The sequence below is a fragment of the Nycticebus coucang genome, chromosome 22 (assembly GCF_027406575.1).
Source record: "Nycticebus coucang isolate mNycCou1 chromosome 22, mNycCou1.pri, whole genome shotgun sequence".
In the NCBI taxonomy this organism is placed as follows: domain Eukaryota; kingdom Metazoa; phylum Chordata; class Mammalia; order Primates; family Lorisidae; genus Nycticebus; species Nycticebus coucang.
Window position 1 is genome coordinate 36203787 of NC_069801.1, and position 13586 is coordinate 36217372.

General features: G+C 41.7%; 1 protein-coding gene across 1 annotated transcript in view; it reads left to right on the forward strand.

The window, feature by feature from the left end:
* Positions 1-13359, forward strand: part of RIMKLA (ribosomal modification protein rimK like family member A) — a 30790-nt gene extending 17431 nt beyond the window's left edge. Inside the window, exons 3-5 of the mRNA XM_053576397.1 lie at positions 5167-5253; positions 10189-10392; positions 12664-13359. Coding sequence (XP_053432372.1) covers positions 5167-5253; positions 10189-10392; positions 12664-13154 — 782 coding nt within the window. The 3' untranslated portion in view covers positions 13155-13359. The remainder of the gene's footprint in view (positions 1-5166; positions 5254-10188; positions 10393-12663) is intronic.
* Positions 13360-13586: the final 227 nt, after the last annotated feature.

Genomic DNA, 13586 nt, shown 5'->3' on the forward strand with positions numbered 1-13586 from the left:
TAGAGGTAAGAGACAACATGACCTGTTCGTGGTGTTGTGAGTAATTCACAAAATGTTATGGGAAACCGTGTTGAGATACAAGGCTAGAAAGATAAGGAGGCATATACAGTAGAACCTCTATAAGTCGACCACCCAAGGGACTATAACAAACTAGTCAACATATGGAGGTGGTCAACATAAGAAACGAGGCCTGCTGTACTGATGTACATGTGGGGCATGTTCAATCTATGAAAATTAGGTCAACTAGAGGTAGTCAATGTAGAGAAGTGGAGGTTCTTCTGTATAGCATGTGAAGGAGATCAGGGTTAATTCTGAGATTGACAGGAATTTATGGGGGGGCTTTAATTAAGTAGGTGGCCTGATCAAAGGCATAGTTTAGGTGATCACTTTGGCCCCACTGTGGAAAAGGAATCAGACATGGGTAAAGTAGAGATGGGATCAGTAGCAGAAGGTGTTTATGTACATAAAGTAATCCCAATGAGCAATGATGGTCTAAATTAATAGGAAGAATGAAAATAGGTGAACAGATGCAGGAATTATGAAGGGGATAGAAATAATAAGACATGATTGGTTGGATATAAGGAGTGTGGAGAGAAATCAAGGGTGACCCTGGTTTCTGATTTGGGCAACCAAATGTGAAAGCAGACATTTCCTGACACTAGAAACATGGAGGAGAGAAGCTGACTGGTGGATAGGGGTGAGGGGTTGGTTGGGGAGAGGTGATTTCACTTTGGGACATGTTCTCTTTGAGATGTCTATAGTATATACAAGTACAGATATCACCCTAGGAGACCTTCATTATGTTAGGTGAAGTCACAGGAAAGGATGGATACACAGGGAGAACACATAGAATGGAAAGAGGGCTGAATTATACACTTAAATGGTTAAAATGGTACACTTGATGTTATCTATATTTTACATCAATAAAAAAAAATAAAATAGAAAGAGGGAATCCTTTAGAAAATGGGTAAAGGAAGAGGAACCTATAACTAAGTGGGAGCAACTTCAGAGGTGAGAAGAGAAAGAAGAGAGATCACAGAAACTGGTGGAGCGAGTATTCCAAGAAGGATGCTGGAATCAAAAGTATTGTGCGATTCCAGAAGGACAAGTAACATTAAGTGCTGAGACATATGATTTAGCAACAGGGAGTTTAATGAATGCAGCTTTAGTTTAGTGGTAGGGAAAGAAGCCAGATTGTCAGGGGATGAGGAAATGAGTGGAAAGTGAGGAAATGGAAATAGTGGGTTTCTTTAACTCTTACAAGTAATTTGATGGTAGGGATACAAAGCTGTGGGTAAGGGATGATTAAAGGTCAAGAAACAGGGACTCTGTTTAACAAGGAACTCATGCTTAACAACATGCACAAGATGCTCAGTACATGAAATTAGGAAGTGGGAAGTTAAGGTACCACAGAGAGGGGACACCATAATGGTACAAGACCCCTGAGAAGGTGAGAAAGAAAGGGGTCCAGAGCACAGGGGCAGGCCTTAGATTAGGAGGGCCTCTCTCTCACTGCACAGTAAGGAAAAGAAAAAAGTATGGCTAGAGAGGATGAGGATTATCAGTGGGGAAAATAGGAGTTCCCTTTTTGTTTTTTTTCTTTTTGAGACAGAGTTTCATTTTTTCATCCTTGGTAGAGTGCCATGGCATCATAGCCCACAGCAACCTCAAACTCTTGGGTTCAAGCAATCCTCTTGCCTTAGCCTCCCAAGTAGCTGGGTCTACAGGCACCTGCCATAGTGCTGGCTATTTTTTTTAGAGATGGGATCTCACTCTTGCTCAGGCAAGTCTTGAACTCCTGAGCTCAGGTAATCCACCCACGTTGGCCTCGCACAGTGCTAGGAATACAGGCATGAGCCACCAGGCCCAGTTGAGAGTTCCCGTCTTACAGGCATCTCCATGAAGGAGATGCCCCTGATCATCTATGCTGCCTCCTCATTTTTTAATTATTAGCACTTTTTTGAACAAGAGAGGTCTTGTTAATATTCTAGAGTATTTTGTTTTGCAACATGAACTATGATATATCTATAGTAGGCAGAATAATGGTCCCCCCAAAAGATGCCCACATCCTGATCTCTGGAACCTTTGAATATGTTTGGTTACATGGCAAAAGGGAATTAGGGTAGCAGATGGAGTTAAGGTTACTGATTAAATGGCCTTAAGGTAAGGAGATTATCCTAAATTATCCAATGGGACCCTTATAATAAGTGTCCTTAAAAGTGGAAGAGAGAGGGCAGCGCCTGTGACTCAGTGAGTAGGGCGCTGGCCCCATATACCAAGGGTGGCAGGTTTGAACCCAGCCCTGGCCAAAACTGCAAAAACAAAAAAACACACACACACATACTGGGTGCTGTGGTGGGTGCCTATAGTCCTAGCTACTCAGGAGGCTGAGGCAAGAAAATCACCTAAGCCCAAGAACTGGAGGTTACTATGCGCTGTGACGCCACGGCACTCTACCGAGGCTGACAAAGTGAGACTCTGTCTCTAAGAAAAAAGTGAAAGAGAGGGCTCAGCGCCCTTAGCATAGTTGTTATGGTGCCAGCCACATACACTGAGGCTGGCAGGTTCGAAACCAGCCTGGGCCAGCTAAAACAACAATGACAACTGCAACAACAAAAAAAAAATAGCTGGTGTTGTGGCGGGCATCTGTAGTTCCAGCTACTTGAGAGGCTGAGGCAAGAGAATCACATAAGCCCAAGAGTTTGAGGTTGCTGTGAGCTGTGACGCCATGGCACTCTACCAAGGGCAACATAGTGAGACTCTGTCTCTACAAAAAAAAAAAAAAAAACATGGAAAAGAGAGTCAGAGGGAGATGTGACTATGGAAGAAGACCAAAGTGATGAGATGTGAGAACAACTCTACCTGCCACTACTGGCTTTTAAGATGGGAAGAGACATGAGCTCTGGAAGCTAGAAAAGGCAAGGAAACAGATTTTTCTCTAGATCCTCCAAAAAAAATAGAGCTGCCTGTCACTTTGATTTTAGCCCATTGAGACCCGTGTTGGACTTCCAAGTACAGAACTTTAACATGATAGATTCGTATTGTTTAAATCACCAAGTTGCTGATTATGTGTTAAAGCAGCAATAGAAAACTAATACAGTACGGTACCCACAAAACGGATCTATTATCCACCACATTTTTGTGAGATAGGAAGTAAACCAAAAGGACCTTTGAGCAACTCAAATTTGTGTCACAAACCCCACTTGAAACTCATTCACTGAACCAATGGGAAAGTTCTTCAGACTCTCATCTGGGACCAAGTTTCCCCCATGCTGGTAAAATCATCTCACAAGTTGTTTTGTCCTTTCTAAGCCCACAGCAAAGAGAAGCAGGAAGAGAAGCTTCTGCTCTATACTGACAGCAGTGAGAAATATTAGCTGGCATATGACAGCAAGTGCAGTTTGGTGCCGTTAAATAAAGGGCAAATGTAGTTCCTAAAGGCTTTATGATATAGTGTTCATTAAGGTTCATGACATTGACTCTAAGTTATAAAGAAAAGGTTATGCTCAATAGTATACACAAGAAATCAAGGAAGTTTGTAAAACAGTTTTAAAAGTTTTTTGTTTTTGAGACTAGATCTATTCTGTTGGCCATGGTAGAGGGCAGTGGCATCATCATAGCTCACTGCAGTGTTGAACTTCTGACCTTAGCAATGTTCCTGCCTCAGCCTCCTGAGTAATACAGGTGGATATCACCATACCTGGCTAATTTTTTCCTTCCTTCCTTCCTTCCTTCCTTCCTTCCTTCCTTCCTTCCTTCCTTCCTTCCTTCCTTCCTTCCTTCCTTCCTTCCTTCCTTCCTTCCTTCCTTCCTTCCTTCCTTCCTTCCTTCCTTCCTTCCTTCCTTCCTTCCTTCCTTCCTTCCTCCCTCCCTCCCTCCCTCCCTCCCTCCCTCCCTCCCTTCCTCCCTCCCTCCCTTCCTTCCTCCCTCCCTCTCTCCTCCCCTCCCTCCCCCCTTCCTTCCTTCCTTCCTTCCTTCCTTCCTTCCTTCCTTCCTTCCTTCCTCCCTCCCTCCCTTCCTTCCCTCCCTCCCTCCCTCCCTCCCTCCCTTCCTCCCTTCCTCCCTTCCTTCCTTCCTTTCTTTTTTTGTAGAGACAGGATCTTGCTATTGCTTGGACTGGTCTCGAGCTCCTGGCATAAAGCGATTCTCTCACCTCAGCCTTCCAAAGTGCTAGGATTATAGGTGTGGGCCACCACACTTTGGCAATTTTCATACACATTACTATTCATAGTTTTAAAATTAAGGCTTAAAGGGGTATGTAGGAAAGCCATTTCAGGCTTTGGAGTCATACTTAAATCCCCAGGCATGGTTTCTTTGAGTGTTGGTTTTTACTTCTGTATAACAAACTACTAAAATCTAAGCAGCTTAAAGTTACACCCATTGATTATCTCACACTTTCAGTAGGTCAGCAGTCCAGCCACCGCAGAGCTGGATTCTCATAAGACTAAAATCAAGGTGTTGGCTGGGGCTATGATCTCCTTTGAGATTCAAGGTTCTCTTTGAAGCCAGCTGGTTGTTGGCATTCAGTTCCTTGCCGTCACAGGACTGAGGTCTCTCCTTCCTTGCGGACCAGCACTATGGGCCATTCTCTGCTCCTAAAGGCTGCACTCTGTTCCCGGCCACATGGCCTTCTCAAAGCCACCAGAAGAGTCTCTCTGACACTTCAGCCTTTTTAATGGGCTCACTTGACAGTCAGGCCCACCAAGGATCATCTTTCTTTTGATTAACTCAGAGTCAACAGATTAATGACCTAATCACAGGAAAGATACCCCATCATATTCAGTGGTCCCTTTCACACTCAAGAGTGGGGATTATACAAGTTGTGTACATCAGGAGGTAGGAATCTTAGGGACCATCTTAGAATTCTTCCTACTGCGGCCATTGTAATGCTGGTTCCCTTGTTATGAGGACTGCATGAACTAGAGCATACAAACAAAGCCTTCACTACATAGAAGGTTCTTGATAAATGTTGGTTTCCTTACCTCTCTACTCCTACCTCTTACGTTACAAGTGCATGATACATGTCCATTGGATTGAATGGGTTTGAATTGCTTTAATCAGAGAGACATGAGCCCTCACAAGAATTCTGACAGAGGGGGCAATGCTGGGGTGGCCACTGCCTGACTATCAGCCTTACTTTCACTGACTTTCACCTTTTCTTGACAGGTGGACATGAAGACTTCTCAAAAATGATTGATGAAGCTGAGCCCTTGGGCTACCCGGTTGTGGTGAAGAGCACCCGAGGCCACCGGGGTCAGTGCTACTTCTCCAGGGCTTCCTGGTCATGAGTTAGTTCATCAGGGCTGCAGCTTGGCCTGGACAAGGCACCCCTCCAGTGTTGCTGGGGAAACGTGGCTCCCCCTTGAGGAGCTCGCTGTTCCTCCTGCTGGTCCCCACTGTCCTTCCTTTTGTCAGGTCCTACTTATCTCTTCCTTGGACTCTTGCAGCAGACCGCTGACTTGACTGTGATTGGTTTCCCTAACTCTATCACCAGTGCATCCTCCATACTTTTTTTTTTTAAGTAATTCTTCTGAAATATAGACCTATTCTTGTCACTCCTTTGCTGAAAACCTCTCCTAAAAAGACTCTGTGTTGCCTATTAGACAAAATCCACATTCTTCATCATGACACTGAAGGCCCTGTACAAATAGCCTCAAGCTTCTCTTGCAGCCTTCTCTGGCCACACGATCCCTTCATAATCCATTTGGATTACTTCTCATATGCCAAACAGACCATGCATTTTGTTCTCTTTAACTGCCTGCTCTCTTCCCTTTGCTGGGAATGCCATCTTCCTCTGCCAACCTGGTGAACACCTCTGCTCCTCCTTGAAGTCCAGCTCCAGATGTCATTTCTTTTCTATCCACATCTCTGATCTCCCTCCCTGAATTCCAGACAGAATTAACTGCCCTTCCCTCTTTGTTCCCATTGCACTCTGTACATGCCTCTTGGACAGTGCTGCGCTTTATAACAATTATTGTGGTTTTATGTGCTTGCTTCCTCTATTAGACTGTGAGCTGCTCAGCATGGGGGGAAGATCCTGAGCACCTGTCTGTGTAAGGCTTGCTGCAGTGCTCCATGCATGGCAGGGACTTAGTAAGGACACTGGCAGCAGAAATCAGTCCTCCTGCAGAATGTGAACAGGGACCTCATCATGACACCCAGATGGTCCAGGAGTGAGGGGAGGTAACCCTAAAAAGACATGTAATGACCAATTACTGTGATGTAGGACTGTCTAGACATAAACTAGACATAGTCACTGCTCTCAAGAGGCTCAAAGGATGTAGACAGTTGCATTGTAGGTGATCACTATACTGCTTGAGCTTAAAGGAGGGAGGAACCAACTCTGCTGTGAAGGTGTCACCGGAAGTAAAGAGAGACCTAAGTTGAAATGCAGAATTTGAACTGGAGAAAGTGGGTAAGCAAAATGCAGGAGCGGAGGTATAAGCAATTCAGCCTGTGAGTAGAGGAGTGGTGGAAGAAACAAGTCTGGTGGCAAGGGGGGAGTCTTAATATGACCCAGATATACTTCCATGCTTAATTTCAGTCAGTCTTTCAACTCATTATTTTACTGTGGTAAAATATATACAACATAAAATTGAGCTAATATTTACTGACTGCTTACGAAATGTACCAAGCAATAGTCTAGGCTCTGGGGATATAGATGTGAGCAAAACAAAAATTCCTGCTCTCAAGGAGCTTACATTATAGAAGGTAAGACAGAAAACAGAAATTAGATATAGTACATAATGTTTTTCTTAAATTTTAAATTGAGATACAAATCACATTAAAAATTTACCATTGCAAAGTGTAAAATTCAGTGGATTTTAGTAAATTCACTGTTTCACAACCATGGCAATTATCTAATTTAAGAACATTTCCATCACTCTCAAAAAAAACTTCCCTACCTATTAGAAGATAGTCCCCATTGCCCCTCCCTCAGTCCTTGGTAACCACTGATCTACTTTCTGTTTCTATAGATTTGCCTCTTACAGCTATTGTATGTAAACAGATTTATATAATATGTGGACTTTTTATGTCTGGCTTCTTCATTTAGCATGGTGTGTGTTTAAAGTTTTATTCATGTTGCAACAAGTAGCATTACTCCATTCCTTGTTATGACTCAGTCATATTCTATTGTGTAGCTGGTGGACATTTGGGTTATTTACACTTTGTGATTCCTATGAACATTTCTGTACATATTTTTTTGTGTGGACACTTTCATTTCTCCTGGGTATATACCTATGAGTAGAATTGCTAGGTCATATGGTTATTCTTTTTTCTCTGTTTTTTTTTTTTTTTTTTTGAGACAAGGTGTTGCTCTGTCATCCAGTACAATGGTGTCATCATAGCTCACTGCGGCCTCAAATTCCTGGGCTCAAGTGATCCTCCTGCCTCAGGCTCCTGAGTAGCTGGGACTACAAAAATTATTTTCATAAAGTTCACTTGTCTGTTTTCCCCTTTGGTTTATGTACTTTTGATGTAATTTTTTGCTTGCCTAATTTAAGGTCACACATATTTTTTATGTATGTTGCCTTCTAAGAGTTTTATAGTTTTAGCCCTTACATTTGAGTCTTTGAGCCATTTTGAGTTAATTTTTGTATATGGTGTGTGGTAGGGATCCAAATTCATTCTTTTGCATGTGGATATTCAGTTTTCCCAGTGCCGTTTGTTGAAAAGATAGTTTTTTCCTTATTCTTGGAACCTTGTCAAAAATTATTTGACCAGGGTGGCGCCTGTGGCTCAGGGAGCAGGGCACCGGCCCCATATACCAATGGTGGTGGGTTCAAACCCAGCCCCAGCCAAACTGCAACAAAAAAAAATAGCCAGTCATTGTGGCAGGTGCCTATAGTCCCAGCTACTGGGGAGGCTGAGGCAAGAGAATTGCCTAAACCCAGGAGTTGGAGGTGGCTGTGAGCTGTGATGTCATGGCACTCTCTACCAAGGGTGATAAAGTGAGACTCTGTCTCTAAAAAAAAAAAAAAAAATTATTTGACCAGATGTGTAAAATTTCTGGGCTTTTCAATTACATTTTATTGATATATGATTCTAACTTTATGCCAGGCCACATAGTCTTCATTCCTATAACTTTGTAGTAGGTTTTGTAATGGAAAAGTATGAGTCTTCCAACTTTGTCCTTCTTTTTCAAGATTGGCTATTTGGAGTCCTTTAGCATTTCCATATAAATTTTAGGATCAGCTTTTCACTTTATGCAAAAAAAGGAAGTTAGGATTTTGATAGGGATTGCATTCAATCTGTAGGTCAGTTGATGAGTATTGCTTAACAATTTTTATGAACATGGTCTGTCTTTCCATTTATATAGCTCTTTAATTTCTTTCAGTAATGTTTTATAGTTTTCAGAATGTAAGTCTTGTTCTTTTTTGGTTATATTTATTTCTAAATATTTTATTCCTTTTGGTGCTATCATAATAGAATTGTGTTCTTAATTTCATTTTCAGATTTTTCTTTGGTAGTATAATACATAGTAGTTTAGCAGGGAAAATGGATAGGAAGTAAACAGTTACAGTTAATTTAGACATTAGGATATGGAAATAAATCTAAAGAAGACAGTAAGTGCACAGTGACTTTCTTAAGTACTCTTGAGAAAGTTACCCATCTTATGGACCCTTTTTTTCCTTATCAATAAAACAGGAATAATCATTCTTACCATAATAGCATCATAAGGCCACTGTGAAGTGTAAATGAAATAGTAAAAAAAAAAAAAAAAGTCTTTGGCACTTAGATGATGAGTATTAGTATGCTTCCCCACTTTTTTCTTCTTCCCTTAAAACTTTATTAACTAAGCCCCATATTAGAACCTCTGTCCCAGGAACCAGGAAATATATTCCTATCTCTAGCCCCCATCTCTGCTGAAAATCTCACCTAATGTCTAGAGAACCCCAGTGCCTGTAACAGAATCCCCGCTATCTGTTGCCAGGTGCCAGATCTCTTGGGGCCAGACATCTAACTACTTGTACCTTTGCTCATTGATTGAGACTTGAAACACTTCTGTGCACCTGCTGAGGCCTCTGTGTCTTCCTCCTGTGCCCACTTGCTGGACCCACTTCAACTTCCCTGACACTGACTGCGCACTAAACTGCATACCCTGCTATCACCTGCTACTTGGACACCCTCAGGTCATTTGGCCCCACTTCTCTAGCTCTCCATTTCTCAGGAATGAGTGAATCCTGGTTATGACATGTTTTGGAGGTTACTTTTCAGTCTTGTGTGACATTAGGGACCAATGCCCATCACTCTTTTTTATAAGACTTCAGAAGGGTTCCACTCCTTTTAAGATGATGACACAAAACTTAGGAAAACCATCTCTTTGTTCTATATTTGCTTTAAAAAATTGCTGAGACTGAGTATGCTCATGTCAGATTTACCGAGCACCCTTATCACCAACCCCTACTCAGATCTGTTAACTAATACACACATGGAGAAGTCGATTCAAGCAGAAAATGAAGAATTTAGAATCAAGAAGGAATGCTTTTCCTAGAGATCAATAGAAGTATAGGTCATTCCATTTGGAATTCAGTCAAGATAGCCAAATAATAACTTCCTTATGTTTGAAAGGACAAAGAACATCTGCCAGTGGGTCCTCCTTTTGAGCTCCCACAGTGTTATCCTCGGACCTCTCAATGTCATATCATGCAGTGTTGTAGTTACCTTTTTGGATCTCTCTCAATCCAGACTTGGGCTTTCTCTAAAGTATATCCAATTAATTTTGTTGTGTAAACATTAATTGACATCTGCCTTTTGCATTGAGCCCAGTGTGGGGTTTTGGAGGACAAAAAAAAAAAAAAAAAAACGAATTAGACGTGGATCCTGCCTAATCAGCAGCCTGGGGTGATAGGAAATGCTAATTAACTGGTTTGGGCACTGAACTGATTAGATCCTTAGGATTTTATTTTGGCCCTTTCTCTGTGTTTCTGGAATACATTATTGTGTCATTTTGAAAAAGATAGAGAGAGTCTCAACAGTATTAGGAGAGAGAGAGAAATAATCAAGAGAAAACAGGCCATTTTCATTGAGAAGAAACAAAGGTCTAGTCAGAGAAAGAGCAAGGGCCAAAGTAAAGCAGATTCAGAAAGAATTAATTGGTGACTGTTTGGGACAAGGAGGCAGGATGTCAAGGACAAAGTTCGGAGGCTTCTCCAACCACTGCTCTTGCTCTTTATCTTCTTAAAGGGAAAGCTGTTTTTCTGGCAAGAGATAAACATCACCTCTCAGACATCTGCCATCTGATCCGCCATGACGTGCCCTACCTGTTCCAGAAGTATGTGAAGGAGTCGCATGGAAAGGACATCCGGGTAGTGGTGGTAGGGGGCCAGGTGATAGGCTCAATGCTTCGCTGCTCCACAGATGGACGGATGCAAAGCAACTGCTCTCTAGGTAAGGTATAAAAGTACAGGGCCAGCCTGTTGGTCATGGAAGGCCACCAGGATTTTTCACTTGAGTATTTGAGCCCATTTAGTAACTGTGTAGTATTGATCCCTAGTATCTTATTAGATCCTCTGCTAGACACCAGCATCTCACACCTAAGAATGACAAACAAGCCCAGTCTTTTAGCAGTGAGCATTCCAGGAGGGGAAAAGATGAGTGTAAATGCTACAACAGGCTAGGAGTGTCAGGACATGGAGGTCTGAACCCTGTCTTGCAGGTATTAGGACTTGTCAGGTTTTAAAAAGGGATCAGTGTTGAAGAAAAGCTCCATGTAGGTAAAGGATGGATTAAAGGCAATAAGATGGGAGGCAGAGAGATGAATTTCGAGGCTATTGGAACAGCTTGGACAGGAAATAATTGTCTACGCAAAGCAATGGCAGGAAGAAAATACATTTCCTTTTACATTTAATTGAAAACTGTGTTTTACTTTCATGTATGATAATATTAGAAAGCTGCCATTTAGCCTTCAGTTGAATGTATGAACCCATCCCATTAACCTATTGATAAAGTTTGTTTTCTATGGTGGTGAATGGAAATATTCTAGGGGCTGGGGAGGGATATAAGTTCTTGCCCTCATCACCAAAAGTTCTTGCCAATCTCATTGAATGAATGTATGTGTTGGTAATATGAAAAGAAAGAAACACCTACAGTTATTTTTTTCCTAAATCACTAGATGAATACCAAGCCCTGTGACTAATAAAGAGGCTTAGAGACTGGTTTGCTGCTTCTTTCATTACTATTCACTGGGCATGTCCATGAACAGACTCTGATAGACATTGGGAGTACAGAGATTATGAGAAAGCCTTGCCTCAGGTAGCATGTGGTCCAGTAAAGAAGACACATAAACAGATAGCTGTGAAGTATTGTGATGAAGTGATGTAACAGAGTTAGCTGCTAGATTAGGCGCAGGACTAAGTACCTTCATGTTATCTCATTTCATGTTCATGATAATCGTGTGTAGCGCCACAGTACTGAGCTTTGTCTGTTATCATTTTGTCTTTTTAAGAGACTTGATCGAATCCATTCTTTAGTAACCACACAGTTTTATAATTTATCCATCTGGCTTTTCTTGCTGAGCTATTTTAAAACTGTTTAATAGCCTTTTCCTTTACAGGTCATAGGTGGGAAGGGACAGCATTAAGGTACAGACATTAGTTGTTGGGCCTGAGAATACAAGTCTTAAATCTTTTCAGGGAGACTCAATGGAGACAATTAAATCTAAAGTCCTAGTTTTTTAACAAGTAAGGGCAGTCACACTGTCTCTGTATGCGATTTTGTCTCAAAATCCTCTCTACCTTTCTCTTCTTAAAAATCCATAAGATAATTTTTTTTTCTAATCACAAGAAGAGTACATTCTTAATGTAGAAATTTGAAAAAATAGAGCAAAGTCAAATGAAAGAAGATATTTCTCATCATCTCCACCGTTTAGGGACATTTTGGTACTATTCTTTCCAGTCTTTTTTTTTTTTTTTCTATATAGTTATGACACCATACAGTATTTAATCCTGTGTTTTCCCATGTAATTACAAGTTCTCTATGAACACTTATTTTATTTTTTGAGATAGCCTCTCACTCTGTCACTCTGGGTAAAGTGCTATGGCATCACCATAGCTCACAGCAACCTCAAACTCCTGGGCTCAAGCCATCCTCTTGCCCAGTTTTTCTATTTTTAATAGAGACAGGGTCTTGCTCTTGCTCAGGCTGGTCTTGAACTCCTGAGCGCAAGCAATTCATCTGCCTTGGCCTCCCAGAGTGCTAGGATTATAGGCGTGAGCTACCGCACCCAGCCTCTATGACCATTATTATTAATGGCTATAAAATATAGTTTTATCCTATTATAAGATATTTAGAGTATAAGTTTTTATTTCTTATTTCAACAACTATTGATTGAAGTGCCCACTATGTACTAGGTGAAGTGATTTTCCAATATTTTAAATAACACTGTCATCTTTGTGCCTAAAATGTTTTTTTTCTGTACATAAGATTGTATCCTTGATAGCGGGATGGCTGGGTCAGAGGAAATCAGCATTTTTAAGACCCTAGATAAGACATGATTATATTGTTTTCCCAAAGGGTCTGGTTTCCATCCAGACCTTTTATGAGCAATGACTGAGCCTGTCTTACTGCCCCTCCTTAGCAGACCCCTCTTTCTCCCTTGAAGAGTCATTTGACTTATTAGTCATTATCTGTGGTCACCTTTATACTCTGCTTTCCCCACAGGTGGTGTGGGCGTCATGTGCCCGCTGACAGAACAAGGCAAGCAGTTGGCTATTCAGGTGTCCAACATCCTGGGTATGGACTTCTGTGGCATTGATCTCCTTATCATGGATGATGGCTCCTTTGTAGTGTGTGAGGCAAATGCCAATGTTGGCTTCCTAGCCTTCGACCAGGCATGCAACTTAGATGTGGGTGGGATCATTGCAGACTATACCATGTCCTTGCTGCCAAACAGACAGACTGGGAAGATGGCTGTCCTCCCAGGACTGTCAAGTCCCAGGGAGAAGAACGAGCCAGATGGCTGCGCTTCAACTCAGGGAGTTGCAGAGAACGTCTACACCATCAACAATGGGTCTACCTCTAGTGAGAGTGAGCCTGAACTGGGAGAGATCCGGGATTCCTCAGCAAGCACAATGGGGGCTCCTCCTCCCATGCTGTCTGAGCCTGGCTACAACATTAACAACAGGATTGCTTCAGAATTAAAACTTAAGTGAATTCCTGCTTTTTGGCAGCATTTAAATCAAATCCTACTGCTTCCCTCATAGTTTTGAGTGAATAAAATTTGGACTAACGTGATTTCATTTGCACAGAAACTAGAAATCCCATCTGGGCACTCAGCATTCTTTCTAACGATTTAAGCAAAGGGCCTAGCTTTGTGGTTTTTACAAAGACAAATATAAAAACACTCACCAAGAACAACATCCAGACTGATGAATCTGAGACTGATGTTTGCTGCAAGCACTTAGATATTATGGCTAACTTTAAGGCACCAACGGCGCTGCTGCTTCTTACTTTTAGCAGTAGAAGCTATTAACTTGAAATGGCTCTTGGAAATACCTGTACTCAAAAGCCACCATGAGATGGAGGCGTGTGCAGATGAGGTGGAATGTGACTGCAGTCATATGTTCTTCATTAAGTGTGTGCAA